General features: G+C 43.1%; 1 protein-coding gene across 3 annotated transcripts in view; it reads left to right on the forward strand.

Moving 5' to 3' along the window:
• Positions 1–26,359, forward strand: part of rxfp2l (relaxin family peptide receptor 2, like) — a 155,835-nt gene that overhangs the window by 65,911 nt on the left and 63,565 nt on the right. The window contains exons 1-7 of one of the 3 annotated variants that reach the window (XM_078547596.1): positions 6,081–6,122; positions 7,533–7,604; positions 11,640–11,711; positions 12,932–13,003; positions 22,492–22,563; positions 25,122–25,190; positions 26,276–26,347. In XM_078547596.1, coding sequence (XP_078403722.1) covers positions 6,097–6,122; positions 7,533–7,604; positions 11,640–11,711; positions 12,932–13,003; positions 22,492–22,563; positions 25,122–25,190; positions 26,276–26,347 — 455 coding nt within the window. In that variant the 5' untranslated portion in view covers positions 6,081–6,096. Of the gene's footprint in view, positions 1–6,080; positions 6,123–7,532; positions 7,605–11,639; positions 11,712–12,931; positions 13,004–22,491; positions 22,564–25,121; positions 25,191–26,275; positions 26,348–26,359 lie in introns of those variants that run through there. The other 2 variants (XM_078547594.1, XM_078547595.1) reach the window with 2 other exon arrangements.

A 26,359-nucleotide genomic window follows, 5' to 3' on the forward strand; every position in this document is an offset into this window, starting at 1 on the left:
GCCTAAAGTGTATCCAAATAGCTGTGATGAAGTCCTAGAGAACCGAAACTGGCTTTTTAAACATCCCGCCTCGGGTTTTGGCCGCCTCTGTGGCCAGCTCCGGTCTATGATTGTGGGCAGGCGGGCCTGACTCCAACCTGCATCCACTTCCCTGGATCAAAAATAGCGGGTAAAGGGGCACTATGTACCAAGGTCGGTCTGTCAAGTTGGGAAATTTCCAAACTTGAAATACCTGCCTTGATAGCGAAAATCCAGCCCTTAATCCTTCTCAAATTCTATTTCCCCCTCATCCCACAATCTCTTCTGGTTTACAAGCTGCAGATGATGCTAGCATGCACCTCTTACTTTCGTTCGTTCCCATCATCATAATCTTACCCTTGTGCCTCTCTCCTTTCATACGCCCAAGAAGTGTAACCTTGCCAGGTAGTGGAGGAACACCAAGAAGACTGATGAATACACACTGTCAACTTGCAGCCACCAATTCAGATGCTAACGTTGTCTCTAATTTAGAGAATTGTATAGAGACGGGATCTGCAAGTGTAGGGTACTGGGCATGGTAATGGAGGTCCCAGCTCATCGGAGGGTGAGGTTGCACATGACCCTACCTTGCTGGGAGTCAGAGCAGACCTGCGGAAGACAGTCGAGAACTGAAGAGCGCACCATTTCAGCTGCTGAGAGGCATCAGTGGGGGAAAAAGGCAACTGTGACGTCACAGGCAGCTAGCTGATAAGTTGATTGACCGGTAAATGTTCTGTGTCAGCTTAGGTGCTGAGTTTTCACCTCGGCGTGGGGACACGCGCCCGACACGCATGAGCGTGAAATAGCACGCAATGACGTCGGGTGAGTGTCCCGATGTCATTATGTGATATTTTGGTCGGTGGGCGTGCGCATGAGTCGGCAGCGCACCCGCTGACAATTAAAAGGGCTGTTAAGCCCATTAATCTATCAATTAATTGGAGTTTTCCCTGCCTGTCCAACGTTACGGATGGCGGGCGGGTGAATAGGCCAAGCGGCCATTCGATTTTTGGGGAAACCTCATCCAGGCAGGATGAGGGTTCCGATGTTAATTAAAAATAAAAGTTTACATAACTCGTTTGCAACATGTCCCTGCTCATGTGACAGAGTCACATGAGGGGACATGTTTTCCTTGTTTTTTAAATCTTTATTTTTAATGTTATAAATTTTCAGCTCCCTGAGGAAGCTCTGTGCCTTCAGGGAGATTTCCATGAACGCACTCATGCGTATGCACAAACTTCCACGCCCGCCCTCCTCCCCCCTCCCCACCCTGGTAGCGCAGAGCATTGCAGCACGCGATTTATGCTGGCTGACCAGTAATTGCCAGCCAGTGTGAAATTGTGGTCAGGGCCCGATTGCGGGCAGCAGACCATTGCGCAGCCACTTCCAGACCCACCCACCGTGCCCGCCCGATGAGGGGAAAATCCTTTCCCCTAGGATATGGGATTTAAGGTAGATCTATTAATAAAAATAACAAACTTTAAAATTAAAATAAAACAATAAAAATAAAAAAGCAATAAAAATAAAATAAATAAAACAAATATGTAAAAGACATACCTGTGTAGTTAAGAAGCGTATAACTTTTAGCTGTCATTGGTATTAACATTCAATAAGCAGAGTAAATTGTAGCATACATAGGAAGAAAGTAGTTAAATTAAGTTATCTAAATAACATAAGTTAGAATGGCAGGACAGGTGTTACGTTGCAGTTCTGGAATGTGGGGACTTTTGGACTCCAAGTCAATCCAGGACAAACACGTCTGCAGAAAGCGTAAGCAGTTAGAGAAATTCCAGAGCAGGATTATTGATCTGGAAGCCGAATTGCAGACCCTACACAACATAAAGGAGGGGGAGAAATACTTGGACACTTTGTTACAGTAGAGGGTCACATCTCTTAGAACAGGGTCATCTATTTTGGTCAGCAGTGAGGGATAGGAGGATGTGGCCATGAGTGAGGCAGGTAAAGGGATCGAGCAGACAGTAATGGAGGAGCCTCAGAGTTTGCAATTGTCAAACAGTTTTGAGGTGTTCACAACCATTGTGGACGAAAGCGAAATCTGCAAGATGGATGAGCAGACTGGCCATGGCGCCATGGTACAGGAAGCCGTTCAAGCCAGGGGAGCAAACAGGAATGCAGTGGTAGTAGGGGACGGTGTAATGAGGGGGATTGACATTGTTCTCTGCAGCAAAGAGCGAGAGTCCAGACGGCTGTGTTGCCTGCCCAGTGCCAGGGTTCAGGACATCTGTTCAGGGCTGGAAAGGAACTTGTCGTGGGACGGGGAGGATCCAGTTGTCATGGTCTATGTAGGCAGGGCAAGGAAAGAGGCTCTGCATAGTCGGTATGAGGAGCTAAGCATAAAATTAAGAAGCAGAACCCCAAAAGTAATAATCTCTGGATTACTACCTAAGCCACGTGCAAATTGGCATAGGGAAAGTAAGATTAGAGCGGCAAAAGCGTGGCTCAAAGACTGGTGTGGGAGAAGTGGGTTCCGGTTTGTGGGGCACTGGCATCAGTACTGAGGAAGTGGGGGCTGTAAGATTAGGACGGTCTACACCTGAACCGTGCTGGGATGAGTGTTCTTGCGAATCACGTAACTAGTAAAGAGGGTTTTAAATGAAATGAGGGGTGAGGGATCAAACTTCGGTTGATGTAGCAAGTCAAGGCAGGAGAGCAAAATAGTAGTATCGGAAATGGGGATCAAAGTATGGCAGAAAGGGACAGAGAGAAAAAACCTACGAATACACCAGCAGTCAAGACTAGATGTTACAAAGATAACAAAAAGACAAAACTGAAGGCTCTGTAACTGAATGCACGTAGCATTCATAACAAAGTAAATGAATTGATAGCACATATAGAAGTAAATAAGTATGACTTTATAGCAATTACAGAGATGTAGCTGCAGGACAACAAGGGTTGGGTCCTGAATATTGAGGGGTACATGAAATTCAAGAAGAATAGGAAGCTAGGTAAAGATGGAGGGGTAGCGCTGTTAATCAATGATATCATTGGTGCAATAGTTAAAGATGACCTTGATTCAGGAGATCAGGATGTAGAATTGGTTTGGGTGGAGATGAGGAATAGTAGGAGAAAGAAGTCACTGGTGGGAGTGGTCTACAGACCCGCTAACAGTAGCCACAATGTAGGACAAAGTATTCAAGAAGAAATATTGCGATAAAGGGATAGCAATAATCATGGGTGATTTTAATCTACATATAAACTGGAAAAATAAGATTGGCAGTGGTAGCCTGGATGAGGAGTTCTTGGAATGTTTTTGAGAGAGTTTCTTAGAGCAGCACATTCTGGAACCAACCAGAGAGCAAGTTATATTAGACTTGGTATTGTGTAATGTGACAGGATTAGTTAATGACCTCAGAGTAAAGGTAGCAGCGACCAGAATATGATTGAATTTTACATCCAGTTTGAAAGGGAGAAGAGTGGGTCTAAGACTAAACTTAAATAAGGGAAAGTATGTGGGTATGAAAGCTGAGCTAGCTGAAGTGAACTGGGATACTAGGATAGAGGCTGGATTAATAGAGAAGTAGTGGCTGACATTTAAGGTGATATTTCAAAATATTCAGAATAAATATATTCCTACCATAAAGAAAAATTCGAAGGGGAAGACCCACCATCCATGGTTAACTAAAGAAGTTAAGGAAAGCCTCATGTAAGGAAAAAGCATATAACCGCGCAAAGATGAGTGGCAGGACAGATGATTGGTCAGCATATAAAGAACAGCAGAGAATGACTAAAAGGTTAATCAGGAGAAAGGAATTACAGTATGAGAGGAAGCTAGCTAGAAATGCAAAAACGAACATTAAGAGTTTCTACAGGTATTTAAAAAGAAAAGAGTAAGAAGCATGAGTGTTGGTCCTCTAGAGAGTGACAGTGGGGAGTTAATGGTAAATAATAAAGAAATGGCGAATTAAATGAACAAATACTTTGCTTCTGTGTTCACTATGCAGGATACAAAAACATTCAAGTAATAGCTGTAAATCAGGAGGTGGAAGGGAGAGAGGAGCTTGGTAAAATTGCAGTCACTGGGGAAGCAGTACTGAGCAAACTGATGGAGCTATGGGCTGACAAGTCTCTCGGTGCTGATGGACTTCATCCTAGGGACTTAGAGGAGGCTAATGAGGTAGTAGATGCTCTGGTGTTAATTTTCCAAAATTCGCTAGATTCTGGAAAGGTTCCATCAGACTGGAAAGCAGCAAATATAACCCCTCTATTCAAGAAGGGAGGGAGGCAGAAAACAGGAAACTATAGGCCAGTTAGCTTGATGTCTGTCGTGGGGAAGTTGTTAGAATTAAGGAGGTTATAGCTGGGAACTTAGAAAAGCTCATGGTAATCGAAAAGAATCAGCATGGTTTTGTGATAGGGAAGTCATGTTTAACCAATTTATTGGAGCTTTTTGAAGGAATAACATACGCTGTGGATAAAGGGGAGCCTGTAGATGTACTATATTTGTATTTCCAGAAGGCATTTGAAAAGGTGCCACATCAAAGGTTATTGCAGACAATTAAAGTTCATGGTGAAGGGGGTAACATATTAGCATGGATAGAAGATTGGCTGGCTGGCAGAAAACAGAGTATGCATAAATGGGTCTTTTTCTGATTGGTAGGGTATTACAAGTGGAGTCTCACAGGGCTCTGTGCTGGGGCCTCAACTTTTTACGATTTATGTCAATGACCTAGATGAGGGGAGCAATTGCATGGTAGCTAAATTTGCAGATGACACAAGGATAGGTAGGAAAGTATGTTGTGAAGAGGACATAAGGAGATTGCAGACAGATATAGATAGGTTGAGTGAGTGGGCAAAGATCTGGCAAATGGAGTATAATGTGGGAAAATGTGAAGTTTGGCAGGAGGAATAAAAAAGCAGAGTATTACTTAAACAGAGAACGACAGCTGAATTCTGAGGTGCAAAGGGATCTAGGTGTTCTAGTACATGAGTAGTACATGAGTTAAAGAAGGATGTAAATGCATTGGAGGCAGTTCAAAGGAGGTTTACTAGATTGATACCTGGAATGAGTGGGTTGTCTTATGAGGAAAGGTTGGACGGACTAGTTTCCACTGGAGTTCAGAAGAGTGAGGAGTGATTTGATTGAAGTATATAAGATCCTGAACTGTCTTGACAAGGTGGACATGAAAAGGATGTTTCCCCTTGTGGGTGATTCCAGAACTAGGGGGCACTGTTTTAAAATGAGGGGTCACCCTTTTAGGACAAAGATGAGGAGAAATTTTTTCTCTGCAGGTTATGTGACTTTGGAACTCTGTGCCTCAGAAGGCGGCGGAGGCAGGGTCATTGAACGTTTTTAAGGTGGAAGTCGATAGATTCTTGTTAGCAAGGGAATCAAAGGTTATCAGAGGTCGATGTGAATGTGGAATTTGAAACATGAGCAAATCAGCCATGATCTTATTGAATGGTGGAGCAGGCTCGTGGGGCCAAATGGCCTACTCCTTCTATTTCTTATGAGTTCTAATGCAGATAACTCAGAAGGGAACTTAATGGACCAGGCTACACAAGAAGGCTGAAATAAAAGCAGAAAATGCTGAAAATACTCAGCAGGTCTGGCAGCATCTATGGAGAGAGAGAAAGAGTTAATGTTTCAAGTCACATAGTCTTTCAACAAAACTGTTCAAGTGAAAGATCATCGACCTGAGATGTTAACTCTTTCGCTCTCCACAGATGCTGCCAGATTTGCTGTTCCAGCATTTTCTGTTTTATTTTTTTTCAGATTTCCAGCATCCACTTTTGTCCTGCAGACGGTTGATGAATGGGTATGCACAGCTAAATATTTGGTGCATTTGGTGGCCTACCTGAAAGCCTGCATCAGTGTGAAGGAGCAGGGAGGAGTCCTCCAGCAACATGGCATGAGCTTTGCACCGAGCTTGGAGTCCATCCTTTCCAGAGTGGAAGTGGTAGCCAACTCCATTTGCGATACTTGTGGACTGAAGCATGATGCAGCATCTGATGGCCAATGTCGCAACTTCCATTGCAGGGAAGCAGCAGCCAACCGACACCTGAGTACTGCAGTGGAAGTTTAGACTGCTGTCATGCAAGTTCAACTTTCTGCTATCATAGATGGTCGTGTTCGAAGGAACTTTCAGGTGAAACATTAACTCTTTCAGCCCAGCAATCTGTCCTCCAAAAAATTATCAGGAGGCTGCTGAGTCACCACCTCGAAGGAGTGGCAGTGGCTCCATGGAGCATGATCCTGCCGTCTTCTCTTGGGATGACAGCATTTGTGCTTTTATCCTTGCCACTTTGCGAGTGCCCTTATTGTTGTCTGTCCACCAGTCAGCCCAGTTCTATTTCTCATGCTGAGATGGTGTAAGATGCAGCTAGGCTTTCTAGACCATGGCTTCTCAAGGTCATCTCCCAAGGCCATCAGCAGTCTCCTCCATTGAAAGTCACAAGCCTTCCACAAGGTGTGCAGCAGCCACGGGACAGCACTGCGCAGGAGCACTAGGATAGACAAAGGCATGCAGTGCCTTCCTTTAGTGCCTGGCTTCTAAGGTGATTAAGAATGTTCATTCTGTGGTGGCTTTTATTTCTGCATTGTGGCCAAGTGGATTCTGTGATGGTCATTGACAAGAGAGAAGGAAAGTTGTTGGCCTGTTGGTGAATGGGGAATTGGGTTGTAGTTACAGGTATAACACTTCACAGCAGCCTGGCAGAAAGGGACTGACTAGGTTTCTTCCTCCCTTCGTCTTCCAGCTCTTCATCCCCCTCATGCTCCTGCTCCTCAGTCACTCGTCGTATAACTGGTGGCAAGGGCTGTCTCCGCATGCTGACAAGATTGTTCAAAATGCAACAGACTACCATGAATCTTGACACCAGCTCTACCAAGTATTGCAGAGCTCCTCCAGCACAGTCCAGGCAGTAGAAACAGTGTTTCAGCAGGCCAATGGTCTAATGAAACGCATTTCTTTTCATATGCAGCAGCTTGGCTTTCATCATATGTATGCTGCACATGTGTATATAGGTTGTACACCAGTACAATTTGAAACAACTATGGAAAGCACCGAACACTTGTAAAACCATATTATTAGCCAGGAGAAAGCAACCAGGATGTAACCTGTAAGTAGTTGATGATCTTTTTATATAGCAGTGGTGGGGGTTTACTTCCTGCTTGAGACGTTTTCATCCATGTGAGCTTAAGAGAATGCATAGGGTGGAGTGATGAGCTTCAAAATGGCAGCACTGCCATCAAGTCAGCGTTCCACACTGATTGAAGTCATGATCTGTCTGCTTTGCAAACTTCTAGCAGATATTACCTGTGCACTCACTAACCCCTTCACCACTATGATGTCCTGCGCAATTTGCAGGAGTGCATAAACATGAATCAGGCACTATTTTGGTCCATGAATGGCAATTGTAGTGCCTGAACAACAGATGTTACCGACCCCACTTTCACACCCAGTGAGTACAGATAAGAACTCATTGCTATAATAAGTGTCTTTTCATATAAAACCAGAACTGCTTTTATATCTTTCTGCATCTCTGCCTCGATCTAGGAAGCTAATGCATAACAACATCACAACCCTTGTTGATGACCAGTTCATTAGATACCGACAACTGGATATACTGTGAGTATTTCTCTAATATCAAAAGAACAAATTATTTAGCCCTTGAACCCTGATAACCAAGTTCTGGCTGATTGCTAACTTAACTTTGACCATGTATAATAAAAACAGAAAGTGCTGAACTGAGTTCTGTAGAACAGACATATTGGACTCAAAACATTAACTCTGATTCTCTCTCCACAGATGCTGCCAGACCTCCTGAGTTTTTCCAGCACTTTCTGTTTTTATTTCAGATCTGCAGCATCCGCAGTATTTTGCTTTTAATTTAGCCATTTATAGCTTGGCCAAATTTGAGCCAGAGGTGAAGGGCAAACCTGTGTCAAGCAGATAAGATCCAGAAATGATATTATGGGAGATGGATGTACAATTATTGGTATTGACCAGTCTTTTAGGGAGATATTTCTACTCTTAGTGATGATAGTCAGTTACCCCACGCCCCCCTCCCCCTGTGGAGAAGCATCCATTGATAAACTGAATCCTCTGAGCCACTCCCTCTTCACCTCATTAGTGCCTCTCATTTGTTCTTCATTTGTTCTTATGCTAAAAAGAACTGCAACTTATAGATAGTACATGAACAGACATCTTGAGGCAAATTCCCTTCCCACTTGACTATTATCATCACATTGAAGTACATGCAACATGCTGACACTGTGTGGGAAAGGGACTGGCAATTCTACATAAGTTACCCAATTCCCAAGCATCAGATTAAGTACACAAGGACAATAAAAAACAGCAAGAAGGCACAAAAATAACCTCCATTACAACATTTTGGGATTATATGGCTATTCAGCATATACATCTAATTCTTCCCCATTCAGAAAGAGATGGAATCTTGTGGATGCAATGGGTGTCCTGGCTGCTGGCTGGAGAACTGGTGAGACCCTGTGTCACCTCTTTGTGAGAAGACCTGCTACATCTTGTGCCAATGAGGCACTTAACAGGCCAGTGACGGGCCTGCACCTGGAATCAAGGACCCCCCTGGCTCCCTTAACTTGGAAGCGGACCCGAACCATAAAATTGGATCCATGGGTTCGCCACTGGGAAGGGGAGGTAGTTCAGGCAAACTGTTTTCATGGAATTTCAGAAGACAGTGAAAGCTGAATAGCAGCCAGTAATGATCCTGTGAGGAGACATATATTAATAACCAACTTAATGCAAACTATAAGTTTGAGAAGGCAGTTGTCTTGTAGTGTGGAATGTAGGATTTTGCCAACATATCTGTACAAGACACAAGTTTTCTTTTTTTTTTAAACAATGTTGAACTTTTTCTATTGTTAAAATTCAAAAAATGGAAACAAATAGCAAAACATGTATGTATCTGATGTATCTGAATCTATATATAACAAGCTAATCACATCTTGGGGCAGAATCTTTGGCTTGGCAAGTGGGGGCAGGGCTCGCTCGGTGTGCGTCCCGACGTCACCACGCATCATTCAGGTTTTCAGTCTGGCAGGCACGCACCCGAATTGGTTGTGCGCCTGCCAAACTGTCAAAGGCCTATTAAGGCCAGTTAACTATTAATTAAAACAATAAACTGAGTTGCCCGTCCAACCTTAAGGTTGGCGGGTCAGTGAAGAGCCCAGGTGGCCTTCGCATTTTTCATGGAACCTCATCCATGAGGCTTCATGAAGGTTTTTTAAAGGTTTGAAAAAATTTTACATAAAATTCATAGACATGTCCCAGCTCATGTGACAGTTTCACCTGAGGAGACACGTCCTACAAATTTTTTTTTTCTTTGTTAAAATTTTTTAAACTGCAACTAATCTCCCTGAGGCAGCTCTGTGCCTCAGGGAGATTTCTGCACTCTTTCGCACACATACACGAAAGAGCGCAGGCCCCAGCTCAGGCAACCCCCCGCCCGCACAAGGAGCGCTCAGCGCTTCCAAGCGTGCGTCACGCTGGGTGGGCCTTAATTGGCCCGCCCACGTAAGATGGCGGCGATCGGCTGCGTGCACACCCACGCCCGCTCCCACACAACCCCCACGACGGGGAGAAAATTCTCATCTTGATTTATGTTGATTTAATGTCATTTTTACTGTTAAACAGAATAATGACAATTTCCCCAAGATTTCCTCAAGTGGCCAGTTTTGTAAGTTTTCAGCTCATATGGATATTAAAAATTACTCTGGGAGGATTTACATTATAACTGTAACAAGATTAATCATAATCTACAAACATAAATCTCTCAATACCTACCATGCCTGAAGAGGTCATTGGCGACCATGATCCTCCACGTTAACCTTGCTCTGGCGGCATCAATCAACAAACATAAATACCAAATCAAAATAATTAAAAATTAAAACAAACAAGTTTAACCTTTGAATCTGACCTGTCTTTCAGCCGTTATTTCTTCTGTTCTTTCCTATTTTATGCCCGTTTATTTTATTTTTTGGCTTTAATTTTACTTTTTGCTGTTAGCCTCGGCTCAGGTGGTAGCACTCTCACCTCTGAATCAGAAGGACACCAAATTAGGCACCACATCAGAGATTTGAACACATAGCCTAGCTTGTCATTCCAGTATGGTACTGAGGAAGCTCTGCACCATTGGAAGTGCCGCCTTGCGAATAAGACTTTAAACTAAGACCCCTACCTAAATGATCCTTTAGCACTATAGAATAAAAATGGGAATTTTCCCACTGTCCAGGTGAACATTTATCCCTCAATCCTCATCGCTAAAACACTTTGTCATCAGTCTTCCATTTGTGGCAATATTTTTTTCTGTAGTGCGGGCTTCAATGAAGTTTGTGGCAGCTTCAATGGAACCAGCAGCAGAGCCCCAAGTAAGAAGTGGCCAGGGACTAGTTGCTGCCCCTAACTCTTCTGAAGCACACATTACAGCTCTGGTAGCAACAGCACAGAGAATAGACAGCACCCTGCAGAACAGCTTCCAGAGCATGATGACCATGATGCATGCTTCTGTTTCCCAGGGCTTTCAAGATCAGATAGCTACTTTCCAAACAGCACATGCTGTTTTTGTCCATTGAACAGTGTAAATCAAGTGGATCCACTGTAATAACAACCCTGTCAAATTACAGAACTGATTATTGTTGAATAGATTCTGTCATATACAGCAACCATTAAAAAAGGGTTTTCCAGTGTTTCCAAGGTACCCTCCATTCATTGCTCCATCAGTGGAGATTCTGGAAGATGTACATGAAACGGAAGCCATTGTTGGGCAAAAAAGGTCATCACAACAATATCAGATTGAAAGCTGGCATTTTTCAAAAGGCTGTACTGATTTTGCACCATACAAGTGCCAGGCAATGATGCTTGATTGTCACCCTATCCACCAACCTTAACATTCACTCCCTCCACCACTGACACACAATATGTACTATCTAAAAGGTGTACTGCAGGAACTCACCGAGGCTTCTTTGACAGCACCTTTCAAACCCACAACCTCTACCACCTAGAAAGACAAGGGCAGCAGATGCATGGAAACACCACTACCTTCGAGTTCCCCTCCAAAGCATACACCATCCTGACTTGGAACTATATCGCCATTCCTTCACTGTCACTGGATCAAAACCCTGGAACTCCCTCCCTAACAGCACTGTGGATGTACCTGTACCAGATGGACCACAGTGGTTTAAGAAGGCAACTTACCACAAGCTTTTCAAGGACAATAGGGATTGACTACAAATGTTGGACTTGCCAGAGACATTCAAATTCTGTGAAAGAATTTTTTAAATTCTTGTTATCCTACTGTTGCACCTTATACAAATACTTAAAAATTACTTGGGAGGCATATGAACTGGTGTTAAACATGCACCTTCACAATGACTAAGTGAGCTTAGATGTCGCCATTGAAACACCGGTCATTGATACTCTAATTTCATCTCAGGTGGAGCAGACCCTGCAGGCTGGATCACATTCTGTGCAAGGTCTATCAAATATCACACTCACTCTGAAAATTCAACTGAAATTTTCTGTGCTTTGCCTGTGGTTGTGTATTGTTAGGGTCAGTAGCCTTACAGTTGTAGCCTTGCATCTTTTTCACCTGATTTTTAAAGTAGATTTCTGTGTTTTCTTCCACAGGGCATTGCAAAACAATTTGATTCATTCCATAACTAGCAAAGCCTTTTCAGGACTTTTCCAGCTGAAGAAACTGTAAGTATTTAAATGCTTGTGGTCTTGTCAAGTCATTCCACTCGGGGGAAATGATAGACCTGAATATTACTTATGTTCAATAACAAGCCTTTGTGATTTTGAAGGAGTACCTTTGTTTTTATGGCCCCTCTAAAACTCCACAAGGTTCAATGTAAAGTTCACCAATAATCTGTACAAAATACTTGCCTGTAAGCAAGCTGGATGGCACAGTGAGTTAGGATGTTCTTTCACCTAGCTATGAATCCAGTTCCAATTGATACAAAAACAAAAAATGTTGGGAAAACTCAGCAGGTCTAGCAGCATCTGTGGAGAGAGGAGCAAAGTTAATGGGCGGGATTTTCCATGCCAGCCCGCCGCTACGATCTTCCAGTCCCGCTGCAAGTCAATGGACTCCTAGCTGGGATGCCGCATCGTCCACAGCAGGTCCCACCCGCGACGGGGCCGGAAAATCCCGGCCAATGTTTCAAGTCTGTATGACCCTTCTTCATACAGGCTTGAAACATTAAGTCTCTTCCTCTCTCCACAGGTGCTGCTGGATCTGCTGAGTTTTTCAAAATGTTATGTTTTTGTTTTCGATTTCTAGCATCCGCAGTATTTTGCTTTTATCCAACTGATGTGATGAAGTTCTCCCAAATATTCAGAGTTCTAAGATTAATAATAAGCTTTGGGGCCCCCTCAACTCAGAATTCTTGGTGCGTATGCACCCACATCACAGAGCTACCAATTCCAGGATGTCACTGTGGTCCAGTACTGAGGGAATGCTGGATTGTCACACGTGCTGTTCTTTGGATGAGACACTAAACTGAGTATCCATTTGCCTGTTCAGTTAGAGGTTAAGGATTTCATTGCATTAATTGGAGAAGAGCAGGGAGTTCTCCTGGTAGCCTAGCCATCCCACAACCTTAATGAACAACTGCAAAGCAGACTGCTGTTTGTGGGACCATACTAAGTGCAAATTGTCTACAGCATTTCACTTTAAAACAGTGAAAAATAATTTGCATGAAATGTAAACAGGAAGTGCTGGAAAACTCAGCAGGTCTAGCAACATCTGTGGAGAGAGAAACAGAGTTAACATTTCAAGTCCAATAAGACTCTTTTGAGCCGAAGTAATTCGCATAAAGCGCTTTGAGACATTTTTTAAAGGGAGGTAATAAGGTGCAGTATCAATGCAAGTTTTCCTACCTTTTAACAGCAATAATCCTTTTACTCTCTTACACTAGATTTCTGAGCCACAATCAAATCTCTGTACTGAAGCCGGGACTCTTCCGAGACCTCCATCAGCTTGAGTGGCTGTAAGTGTTTCACATAGTTTTGTGTTCAACCTCTGGAATGCTTTTCCTAATATGGTTTAATTATCTTATTTTACATTGAAAACCTTCCAGTTTTAAGCAGTGGTAAACCAAGCCTTGAGTGCATAAACAAAAATTAAATGCTGACTGTTTTGCAATACTTCAGGCAATTTAGAAGTGGTAATAGATCAATAATCGAGAGATACAAAAGCGAAATACTGAGGATGTTGTAAATCTGAAATAAAGACAGAAACTGCTATAAATATTCAGCTAGTCTGCCAGCTTCTTTGGAGAGAGAACATGAGAACATAAGAAATAGGAACAGGAGTAGACCATTCGGCTCCTCAAGCCTTCTCCGTCATTCAATAAGGTCATGGCTGATCTTCTTGTGTTTCGATTTCCACCTTCCCATCTACCCCCAATAACCTTTGATTCCCTTGCCTAACAAGAATCTATCTACATCCGCCTTAAAAATATTCAATGACTCTGCCTCCACCACCTTCTGAGGCAGAGTTCTGAGGCAGAGAGGCACAACCCTCTGGGAGAAAAAAATTCGTCTCTGTCCTATAAGGGTGACCCCTCATTTGAAAACAGTGCCCCCTAGTTCTGGACTCACCCACAAGAGTAAACATCCTTTCGACGTCTACCTTGTCAAGACCATTCAGGATCTTGTAAACTTCAATCAAATCACCCCTCACTCTTCTAAATTCGAGTAGAAACAAGCTCAGTCTGTCCAACCTTTCCTCATAAGACAACCCACTCATTCCAGGTATCAATCTAGTAAACCTCCTTTGAACCGCCTCTAATGCATTTACATCCTTCCTTTAATAAGGAGACCAAAACTGCACATAGTATTCGAGGTGCGGTCTCGCCAACGCCCTGTATAACTGATGCATAACATCCTTACTTTTATGTTCAATCCCTCTCATAATAAAGGATAGCATTCCATTGGCCTTCTTAATTACTTGCTGTACCTGCATACTAACTTTTTGTGACTCACGTACCAGAACACTTAGATCCCTCTGCACCTCAGAATTATGCAGCCATTCTCCATTTAAGTAATACTCTTTTTTTTGTTCTTCCTGCCAAAGTGAACAGCTTCACATTTTCCCACGTTAAACTCCATTTGCCAGATCTTTGCCCACCCACTCCACCTATCTATATCCATCTGCAACCTCCAATCCTCTTCACAACATACTTTCCTACCTATCCTTGTGTCATCTGCAAATTTAGCTACCATGTCTTCACTCCCCTCATCTAAGTCATTGATGTAAATTGTAAAAAGTTGAGGCCTCAGTACAGACTCCTGTGGGACTCCACTCGTAACATCCTGCCCATCAGAAAAATACCCACTTATGCATACTCTCTGCATTCTGCCAGCCAGCCAATCTTCTATCCATGCTAATATGTTACCCCCTTCACCATGAGCTTTTATTGTCTGCAACAACCTTTGATGTGGCCCCTTATCAAATGCCTTCTGGAAATACAAATACAGTACATCTACAGGCTCCCCTTTATCCACAGCGTATGTTATTCCTTCAAAAAGCTCCAATAAATTAGTTAAACATGACTTCCCTTTCACAAAACCAAGCTGATTCTCCCCAATTACCATGAGCTTTTCTAAGTTCCCAGCTATAACCTCCTTAATGATCAATTCTAACAACTTCCCCATGACAGACATCAAGCTAACCGGCCTATAGTTTCCTGTTTTCTGCCTCCCTCCCTTCTCCACAGATGCTGCCAAACCTGAGAGTGTTTACAGCATATTCTGTTATTATTTTTAACAATTCAGAGAGTATTTGTCTTTCGTAACTTCCACTAAGTGCACAGGAGAATAGTATATGAGAAATCTTATCCAGATTTTTAAATTCAAATTTCTTGGGATAATTTAACCTCCAATGAGGGGCGGGGACTTTCCATCTTCTACTTGGTGTTTCCAAATGTGACCAAGGTGTCATGCACTTGTCGTTACTGAATGAAGCAAGCGCCTGCTTTGTGATTTCCCGAACATTCTCTTCGATATACCTAATGCAAGCTGGCCAATCATACAGGCAATGATTCTCTCTTCCAATTCTTTCTGCTTTGTGCAGGGAGACGCCATGGTCTTAGCCTACCATCTCTCTACTTCTCATGTAGGGATGATAAACAAAAGCTGAATAAAGGAATCACACCTACATTCTTCAATTGTAAGGTGGCAACAATACCAGGCAACTGCCTGTGCCAATCAGATGGTAAAGAACATGAAGTAAAAACATTTTGGGCAAGAAATTGGGCTCAGTAGCAGCATCATTTTTTTGGTGCTACGAGTGCCCTTACAATTCCAAAATGGTTTCTGCAGTGTGTCGCACACATTGCCATGAAGAGTGCCGAATGCCAGCTTGGTACAGATGTTTGCACTTGCACAAGTAACATTCACCAGAAGTATGCAGACCTTGATGTCAATCAGCGTTTAATGCTGACTTGGTGCTAGTGGTACTATTTTGGAGCTCTGTTCCAGTCACATCCTCTCTTAAGCTCACATAATGGAACACATGCTAAGAAGGGACACCCCACCAGCGCTATTTAAAGGGATCATCAACTATTTATAGGTTTGTTGCAGATTGAATAATTGAATTATTTTGGCTGTTGCTACAATTCTACACATTTTGGCATTATCCATTGTTCTTTAAAGTTTCAAAAGTCTACTGGGAGTGATGTTGCAGGTTCTGAATTATATTTTGTTGACATCAGCGCTGCTGTACAAACCAATTCACAGAATCACAGTGCAGAAGAGGCCCTTCAGCCCATCCAGTCTGCACCGACACGTGAGGAACACCTGACCTACCTACCTAATCCCATTTACCAGCACTTGGCCCATAGCCCTGAATGTTATGACGTGCCAAGTGCCCATCCAGGTACTTTTTAAAGGATGTGAGGCAACCCGCCTCCACCACCCTCCCAGGCAGTGCATTCCAGACCGTTACCAACCTCTGGGTAAAAAGGTTTTTCCTCACATCCCCCCTAAACTTCCTGCCCCTCACCTTGAACTTATGCCCCCTTGTGACTGACCCTTCAACTAAGATGAACAGCTGCTCCCTATCCACCCTGTCCATGCCCCTCATAATCTTGTACACCTCGATCAGGTCGCCCCTCAGTCTTCTCTGCTCCAACAAAAACAACCCAAGTCTATCCAACCTCTCTTCATAACTTAAATGTTTCATCCCAGGCAACATCCTGGTGAATCTCCTCTGCATCCCCTCCAGTGTAATCAGATCCTTCCTATAATGTGGCGACCAGAACTGCACACAGTACTCCAGCTGTGGCCTCACTAAGGTTCTATACAACTCCAACATGACCTCTGTACTTTTGTAATCTATGCCTCAATTGATAAAGGCAAGTGTCCCATATGCCTTTTTCACCACCCCACTAACGTGTCCCTCCGCCTTCAGAGATCTATGGACACACACACCAAGGTCCCTTTGTTGCTCAGAACTTCCTAGTGTCATGCCGTTCATTGAATACTTCCTTGTCAAATTACTCCTTCCAAAGTGTATCACCTCACAGTTTTCAGGGTTAAATTCCATCTGCCACTTATCTGCCCATTTGACCATCCCGTCTATATCTTCCTGGAGCCCAAGACACTCAACCTCACTGTTAACCACCCGGCCAATCTTTGTGTCATCTGCAAACTTACTAATCCTACCCCCCACATAGTCATCTACATCGTTTAAATAAATGACAAATAATAGGGGACCCAGCACAGATCCCTGTGGTATGCCACTGGACACTGGCTTCCAGTCACTAAAGCATCCTTCTGTCATCACCCTCTGCCTCCTACAACTAAGCCAATTTTGAATCCAGCTTATCAAATTACCCTGTATCCCATGTGCATTTGCCTTCTTTATAAGTCTCCCATGTGGGACCTTGTCAAAGGCTTTGCTGAAATCCATATAAACTACATCAACTGCACTACCCTCATCTACACACCTGGTCACCTCCTCAAAAAATTCAATCAAATTTGTTAGGCATGACCACTCTCTGACAAAGCCATGCTGACTATCCATGATCAAACCTTGCCTCTCCAAGTGGAGATACATGCTCTCCTTCAGAACTTTCTCCAATCGTTTCCCTACCACTAACGTGAGACTCACTGGCCTGTAGTTCCCTGGCTTATCTCTACAACCGTTCTTAAATAGCGGAACCACATTAGCTGTTCTGCAGTCCTCTGGCACCTCCCCCGTGGTCAGAGAGGAGTTAAAAATTTGGGTCAGAGCCCCTGCGATCTCCTCCTTTGCCTCCCTCAGCAGCGTGGCACACAAATCATCCGAACCTGGAGATTTGTCCACTTTTAAGCCTGCCAACACCTCCAATACCTTGTCACTCCCAATTGTTCCCAGACATGAGTATACTAATGGACCTTGATCTTGGAATAGAGCATGATGAGAGAATGAGCAGAGGCCAAGCACAGAAGTAGGGTAATAGGCATTCTCAGCTGCAGGCCATATCCACCTAGGGTGTTCAGGACCAACTCTCCTATCTGAATCTCAGCGAGGGATAATGTGTGACATGTCTACAATTCACTAAAGTCGCCTTCACTAAAATCTGCCACCTGCTGCAGCCACAGCTCCAACTTCACAGAGCAGGGAAAGGACTGCTTTAGCAGTGGTTGTAAAGGCGACCGTGGTGATGAATCTCTTATGCCTGTGGCTCCTTCCACGTTGGTGCTGGAGACATTAGCGACATCTCAGTTTGCTGTTCACTGTTGTGTAAGGGAGGTCACTGAGGCACTCTGTTCAAAGGGAGCCAATTTCATTGCTAAAGACAAGCAGGTGGAGTGAGTGTGAGGATTTGCTTGAACTACAGGCTTTCCCATGGTGCAGATTGCCATTGACTGCATGCACATTGCAGCCCGGCTATAGGCAGAGAACTAGTTAAATATCAGTAATGTCAACCCCAATTCCCCATTCAACAACAGTTCCACAATTTCATGCCATATGGCATACAAATGTAAACTAATCACCCTTATGCATTCTCTTATTGCTTGTCTTCCATGTGCCTTTGCCTGTCCTGTGTTCCCACACAGTTTTGTCCTAGTGGCTACAGTATGGCTGGTGCAAGGGTGCTGATATTCAGTGGAGGATAACTGCAAGCAACTCTGGGCCCAGAAGGGCCAGCTTCAGACAGCAGCTTCCTGACATGGATGGAAGCAGCCTGAGCTGGCTCCCTGACAGGCAACAACAAGGGCACTGGCAGAGTGGCAGCACCAATGCTGCCCAGCTTGAGAGAGGACAGCAGGGTCATGCCCCTTGAAACCACTGCCACTCCCCTGGGATAGCAGCTCAGTAACCCTAGTAATCTGTTGGAGGACAGATTGTTGGACTCCCATGATACCCTGCAAGCCCCTTTGAACACTGGTATCCGTAACTATGATGGCAGCAGTCCGAGCTCTCACTGTATCACTCAGACTTTTGTTGAAGTTGCTTGTGCAGCAAAGGAGGTTGAGATATCAGCCATCAGACATTGTGGTATAGTTAAGCCCACATGTGTGTAGATGGAGTTGGCCACCACTTTGATGCGAAAATAGATATCAAACTCCAAGCTTCACCCATAGCCATTTGCCAAGTTGGCAATGAATTCCTTGAAGCTCTCTGATGTTGAACGCTTTGACACATTACCAAATACACCAAGGATTTTGTTGTGTACGTCTTTCAGCATTCTTCTGTCACCTAATCCATTAAAATCCTTGTCTGAGTCCTCTGCAAGAGAACTTGTGTGCAACCTTACTCTTCAGCAAGCTGGCACCTGCGCCTAGTGTCTCACCACATACAATCTATCCTCTGTGATATACTCAGTGTCAGTATCTGACCTAGTGGCTGAGAATGTGAAATTAAATAATAGTGTGTCATCAATATCCTCAACTTGTTCTTCATCCACTGTCTGGCCAGGCCAAGTTTCATTTCTTGCATATCTGAAAGAACAAAGCCATAAGGGTAAGGTTGTGGTGAGTGATGGGGGAGGAATGTAAGAGGTACATGCTTAAACCATCTGCAACTTGAAAATCAGAGGAGATTGTGGAATCAGGAGGAGGATTAGGATTGAGAATATTGACATTTTTGATGGTTTCAGCCATAAAATTCAACAATGAAACGTGTGCCCTGTACACCAAGCTGTAGTTCATTAATGTATATCAGGAAGAGCAGGAGTCCTAACACTGGGGAACTCCACTTTAAACCTTCTTCCAATCTGAAAAACAACCAGTAACAACCACTCTCTGTCACTCAGCCAATTTCATATCCATGTTGCTACTGTCCTTTTTATTCCATGAGCTCCAACTTTGCTCACAAGTACGTTATATGGCATTTTATCAAATGTCTCTTGGGAGTCCAGGTACATCACATCAACAGCATTACCCTCTTAAACCCTCTTTACCTCATCAAAATATTTAAACAAATTGGTTAAACACAATTTTCCCTTAACAAATCTGTGCTAGCTTTTCTTAATTGACACACATTTTCTCAAGTGACTATTAATTTTGTCCAAACTTATTGTTTCTAGAAGCTTCCACACCATTGAGGTTAAACTGACTGGCCTGTTGTTGCTGGGCTTATCTTCACACCGTTTTTTGAACAAATGTGTAACATTTGCAATTCGCCAGTCCCCTGGCACTATCCCTGAACCTAATGAAGATTGAAAAATTATGGCCAGTGGCCCCACACTTTCCATTCTCACTTCCTTCAGAATCCTTAGATGCACCTCATCTGGTCTTGGTACCTTACCAACTTAAAGTACAGACAGTTTATCCAATACCTCCTCCTTATCAATTTAAACGCTTCAAGTGTCTGAACTACCTCCTCTTTTGCCATGACTTGTACAGCATCTTCTTCCTCGGTAAAGACAGATGCAAAATATTCACTTAATACCTGAGCCATGCCCCCTGCTCCCATGTGTAAATCCCCTTTTTTGTCCCTAATTGGCCCTACTCCTCCTTTTACCACCCATTTACATGTCTACAGAAGACTCTTGGATTCCCTTTTATGTTAGCTGTCAGTCTTTTCTAACTCTCTCTCTTCGATTCTCTTACTTGCTTTTTCAATTCACCTCTGAACCTTCTATATTCAGCCTGGTTCACGATTTTATTATCTGTCTGACACATTTTTTCCTTCTTCATCTTAATCCCTATATCTTCATCTAGAGAGCACTGGATTGGTATGCTGTACCTTTTGCCTTTGTGGGAACATACCTTGACTTTGCCTAAACTCTCTCTTCTTTAAGGCAGCCCATTGTTCAGTTACAGCTTTGCATGTCAGCTTTGATTCCAATTTATCTGGGTCAGATCCATTCTTACCCATCTGGAGTTGGCTTTCCCCCAGTTAATTATTCTTATTCTAGATTGTCCCTTGGCCTTTTCCATGGTCAACCTAAAGCTTATGATACAATAAAGTATATTTTGTTATTTTATTTCTCTATGGTTCCCCCACACAACATTTCACATCTGAAAATACGAGCTACTGCTGGGTGTCACCTTCAGAGTGATCCAGGGTATCTTCTAGTTTTCTTCCATATCTGTAAAGAAATATTCTGCAACTTACAATATGGACAATACACGTCATACACTTTGCAATGTAATGTAGTGAAACTGTGATTGTTACACTCAGTGTTTTCCCACTATGGTATGTTAGGCACCTTACCAGAAGGAGAGCAAAAAGATGAAGTTGAGCTGACCTGTGGTAATCTCACACACTTCTGTTGGCTGCTGCCAAACACCACCAAATTCCGAGCATTTGCATCAAGCTTTATTGAAGAAGTTCATTTCTAATTTAGTAGAGGGTTCATCAGTTCGAAATCTTTTTCCAGTTGATTAATTTTAATTAGACTCTAGCTGTAGAAATGAGATGATGATGGATTCTCCCGTTGCTTCGATGGATGAGTGTTCAACAAGTAAAAAATATAGTTTACAGTCTAGGTTGATGTCGTCTCACGTGTGATGTTAGACCAAGTCTCAATTTGCATAACCAATTGCAAATACTGCAAATGAAGTCTTGAGCCTTTGCAAGTTTAAGAGGTTGCCATCTGTCCTGAATTGAATGCGTTAAAGACAGGAGGGAGTGGGTTTAATTTAAACAGCCCTGATTTCTCCTCTCACCACCTGTCGGTAAACAAAAAGCTGTTTTGATTTTGATTTCCCTCTTTATAAGTGATGGCTTATTTCCCAATCTCTCAGTTTGGGAAATAAGAAAGAAACCACAGTGTGGCTTCTGTGCAGGATGGAGAACAGTGGACAAGATCATTGCAGCACATCAAATTCAAGACAAGTCCCAAGACCTGACCGAGGCTCTTGAAACAGAAATGAGATACCTCCTTTGAACTAGACTAAAGGAATTGGACAACTAATTGTTGTAAGACAATTACCCTTCTCTCCCATTTGGTTTAGCAGGGATTCAATAAACGACCCTCACCATAATGGGAATTAAATACCCCTCACAGACAGAGATTCAGAAAGAATCATACTAACCATGATGCTTCCCAACCAGGCTACCATGTCTTATGGATGCTTATCGCAAGACTGTATTTTCTCCAATTCCACTATTTTATAGATTTGGAGCTGATGTTGCATTCCACCCCTCTTCAAATTGCACTGAAATGTATAGGTATTCCCCAAAAATAACATCTAAGACATAGACACATACCCAGTCATTTGATTACCAGGATTTAGATACATCTCGCTTCCTTAGGCAGTCCCTCGAGATCAAGGATGACTTGCTTCCATTCAGTTTCAATGGGCTCTTTGAGATGGCAGATAAGTCCGATGCACGATATGCTGACTCTGCCACTTGCTAAGCAGGTGGTGCTTGGAGGTTCAGATGGATTGGCTTTTTTTGGAAGTTTGTGCGCTCCCTCCAACACCTCAACTTTGCCTCCACATGTTCCCGATGAAGTCCCTTGATCTGCCTGGTGTCTTCCCGAATGAACCTTCTCTATTTTGGTCAGTCACAAACCAGACACTCCAATGAGTTGGTGGGGATGTTTTGATCTCTTCAGGAATGCTTTGAGGACATCCTTAAAGTGTTTCACTGCTCCTCCTGGGAATCTCCTGTCGCTACCAAGTCCCGAGTAGAACAGTTGTTTTGGGAGTCTGATGTCATACCTTTATATACATACTTAGAAACATACCCTTTTCATTGTCTACCTAGTATTGCTAAGGCTCCAGATTGACATGTTACCACCTATTATGATTAATAGGAACCCCACAATGATATTGTTCAAATGTAAAAGAACAGTAATTCTGATTACAAGTGAGACTTTTTTTTTAAAAAGGCATAGCCAGTTCTGATCCTGTGATAACCAAAATTATCTCAAATCTAATTACTTCAGATTGCAAATTCAATGAACCCATCCAATTCCTAATGCTGACTTTGATGTATGCTATGTGCACTAAAGTGCTATATTTGTAAAGAATTATGAATATTTAAGAGATCAGTCATCTGGTAATCCAAATCATCCTTCTGTTATAGCATTGTGGACAACAACTTAATAGGAAGTATCACACAAAAGACCTTTGTTGGCCTGAAGTCTCTCTTCTTCCTGTAAGTAGTCAATGATTGACACACCTTTTACTCATTACTAAAATTTCGCTCACAACAGATGAAGATGTTGGCACTTTGGATCCCAGTGGCTAGCTGGAAGTTGGTAGTCCTTTGTCCAGAATGAACAGGACTCTTGATCGTGGATTGTAAATTGTAGAGCTTACTTGGCAGTTAAGATATCATTGTAAATTCCATGTAATGCAAAGCCCAATGTGAACAAGTGCTTTTCACCAGTAGTCATTTCGGATCTAACAGTTTTGAATAGCACAAAAAATAGTATACATGCTGAATTGTTAGAATCTTGGACTGATATTAATGGTAAGGCAGGGGCTGGGTCGGGGCGGGGGATGTGGGGACAGTGTTGTGAGAACAGATTTCCCTCAGGTTCTGCCTAATTTACAGCAAGGGGTGATACATCCCTCACTGGCCTCCTTTCCCGATTGGAAGACACCCACCTCCTCTTCTCCCTGCCCCCAGTCTCTCCATCAAGACCCTTCACCCCTCCTTAACCTTCTCAGGGGGCCTTACCTCCCTTCCCTGCCATGACACCCTCTCCTGGCACCTTCCTGCACTCTAGCTCCGGATTGACTAGTGGGACTGCTTGTAGTCCCAGAACACGACAGGGACTACAGAGTTGCCAGAATGGCCATCAGATCTCTGAGGTGGGACTTCCTCCCGAGTGTGGGGCAGAAATCTCACCTTTAGCCAATTAATGCTCCTTGGAATGCCATCTGTTAAATTCTGCCCATAATTATTCTAACTCCTCTGAGGATGCTTTTATTTTGAAGTACCCTTGTGTTTTCAGACCTACTTCAGCAGCGCCCACCTCCCCTGGTGGGGCTGCCGAGACTCTGGAATGGTCCTGTGAATCGGTAATAATTCTGTATGTTATGGAATTTACAAGCAATGGATTAATTTTGAAGTGCAGTCACTGCTTCATAACCAAACACAACACCCAATTTGTGCATAACATGGTCTCATAAATAACAAATGAATGAGCAGTTAATCTGTTTTGATGTCATTGACTGAAGGACGAGTGTTGTCAGGATAGCTGAGATGGAGTAAAAAATTAGACTACAAGAACAAAACACTGCAGATGATGGTAATCTGAAAGAAAAACAGAAAATGCTGGAAATACTCATCAGTTCTGGAAGCATCTGTGAGCATGAAACAGAGTTAACATTGCAGGTCTGTGACCTATCATCATGAGATTACGTTCACCTGAGTAAAGAAATGGCTCAACTGACAAAATGGCACCTTTGACAATGCAGCATCCCCTCAATATTACATGAAATTGTCAGTGTAAATTATATGTCTAAATCTAAAGTGGAGCTTGAATTCACAACCTTTCAATTGAAAATTAGAAGAGTTCCCAAGTTAAACAAACTGTAACTTAGAGTATAATTCTGCAGCCTGTAGAGGAAAGGATGAAAGAGTCTTGCACATTATGAACAGAGAAGGAGTATTAATGTTTTATATTTTGGAATGAAAGAAAGTAATAATGTTGCACAGTCCGGAAGGGATTAGAATGTTAAAACCGTGCCACGGAGAAGCAACAATAATCGTGCAGTCTACAGAACAAGAGGAGTAATATTTCTGCTGATCATGGAAAGGTGCAATAATTGTGTATACTACTCAAGGAGAAGGAATAATAATCCTGCCTGCCAGTGAAAGGGATAAGTGTCCTTCACACTGTGGGAGAGTTGGGGGTCAAAGTGAGGAGACAAGATCAGATAGGAACTTGTACTGCACATCCTAGATCACCCACCGACATGAGATCCAATAGTATTTACAATGAGTTTTTTCTCCCCCAAATCAACAGTCATTTGAACATCTTTTCAGAATTCTGTTTTAAGTAACTGATCAGCGGTTATTTAATCTTGAGGCTGATCTTTTTCTCAAACGTGGAAAAATTCATTTTTTTTACTTCAGGATTTGTCAATGATATGTTCAAATGTATTAATAAATATTTGCATCAGCGCACATTCTCAAGCCTTTTCTGGCATCTTGTCGGGCACAATAACTGGCTCACTTATGTCGATCATACATGTCACTTTACCACATTCCAACTTACATAGGTGAATCAAACTGCATATAGTAAGTTGTTAGAGATTTGAAAAAATGTCGAATTTTAAATGTAATTTTCTTCTCTTACTTTCCCATTCTCTTTTTTTCTTCCTTAATCCAATCTTTCTTTCTCTCTCTACTTCTTTCTGATTTGACGCTATTTCACCTATTCTAATTCAGCCTCTTTTTCAATCTCCCTTCCTTTCCTTCTCAATCCTTAAAACTTATTGGTCATGGAGATTTACTATTAGTTCCACCATGTACCAAGATGCCAGATGCACTGTTGCCCTTGTTATACTGTTGTTAGCTCAGACTTTCAGCAACTTCCAGGGTAAAACATTTTTGAGCTGAAGAGCGCAGGAGAAATTCAAACGAATGGCACATGCTGCAAGATGCCCTGTTCCAGCATGATCTGGCCTTACGTTTCAGCATGGTTTAGAATTTAAGTACAGTACACTTGAAAGAAAAAATTGTCCTTTTTATTTCTTTAGATATATGATGAACAATTCATTGGAACATATTCCCAACATCTGTACAATACTCCCAAAACTGAATTGGTTGTAAGTATGATAATATATAGCAGTACCTTATAACATGTTTAATATTGTTTGAAAACAACATGACAGTGGTACATACCTATAGCCTACTTGCTCCGCCTGACCCCATAGGTATGGTACGCACGCGGGGGAGGCGTTGGCAGCTCGACCATGGGCCAATTGAGGCCCATAAGTGGCCAGTTACCATAATGGCCACTTAAGGGCCTCTTCCCACTGCTGCTGGGAGTTTTCCCACAGTGGGGAGGCCCACACCAAGTGTCCAGGCTGCACAGTAACCTGGTGGCTGGGCAGGGGTGGAAGGGTGCCTCCTCTTTGGGCACCTTGTGCCTATCAGAGCTCTCCCCCAAGGTTTCCCGCACCCTTGTGTTTTCCCTCACCCCTGCTCTGTCTACTCCAGCGACCGCACCACCCCCCCCACCCCCCCCCACCCCCCACAAAAATGTCTCAGTAGGGCCTATCAGCCTGGCCCCAATGAGATCCCAGACTCACCTTGTTCCAGGCTCCTGGCTGTTCTTCATCAGTGGATCACTGCGGTCCCAGCAGTTCCCACCACTCTCAGAAGTGCTGCTGGGACAAGACAGCTGCCAGGCATCTCATTGGCACGGCTCTTGGAGACGGAACTTACTCTCAGATGGAGTGGAAGTCCCATCTCAAGCTAATTAAAGACCCAATGGACGCTAAATGACTGCGGGGCGAGCCAGCCAACACAGGTGGGCTAGCCTCCGACTTTTACGCCAGCAGCAGGGACCCTGCCACCCCCACCCCTGCTTAAAATCCCAAGTTTTCATTCCCTCGTCTTTGCTGAGTTTTCTATGCATTGATCCCAATGGAAAGCGCATGTGCACCACAGTTGCATAGCTTTCTGACATTTACACTTTAGGATCACATATGAAAAAGAAGATATATGGGCAATGTTTTAGAGGGCTTCTAATTTAATGCTTTTAGGAAATGAAGGGAGAAAATCAAGTGGAAAATTGAATCTAATGTAGAAAATAAGCAGGTGAAATGGTGGAACTGTTTTTTTTTAAAACATGCATTGCCTTGCATTTTATACCTGCTAACCTTCACACTTTGTTCAATTGAAACAGGGATGTGGAAGGGAATAATCTTATGACCATTGAGAAAAAATCTTTTCAGACATGCAGCAAGATTACTGTCCTGTGAGTATGTCC

Source organism: Cetorhinus maximus, chromosome 8 (assembly GCF_964194155.1).
Source record: "Cetorhinus maximus chromosome 8, sCetMax3.hap1.1, whole genome shotgun sequence".
In the NCBI taxonomy this organism is placed as follows: domain Eukaryota; kingdom Metazoa; phylum Chordata; class Chondrichthyes; order Lamniformes; family Cetorhinidae; genus Cetorhinus; species Cetorhinus maximus.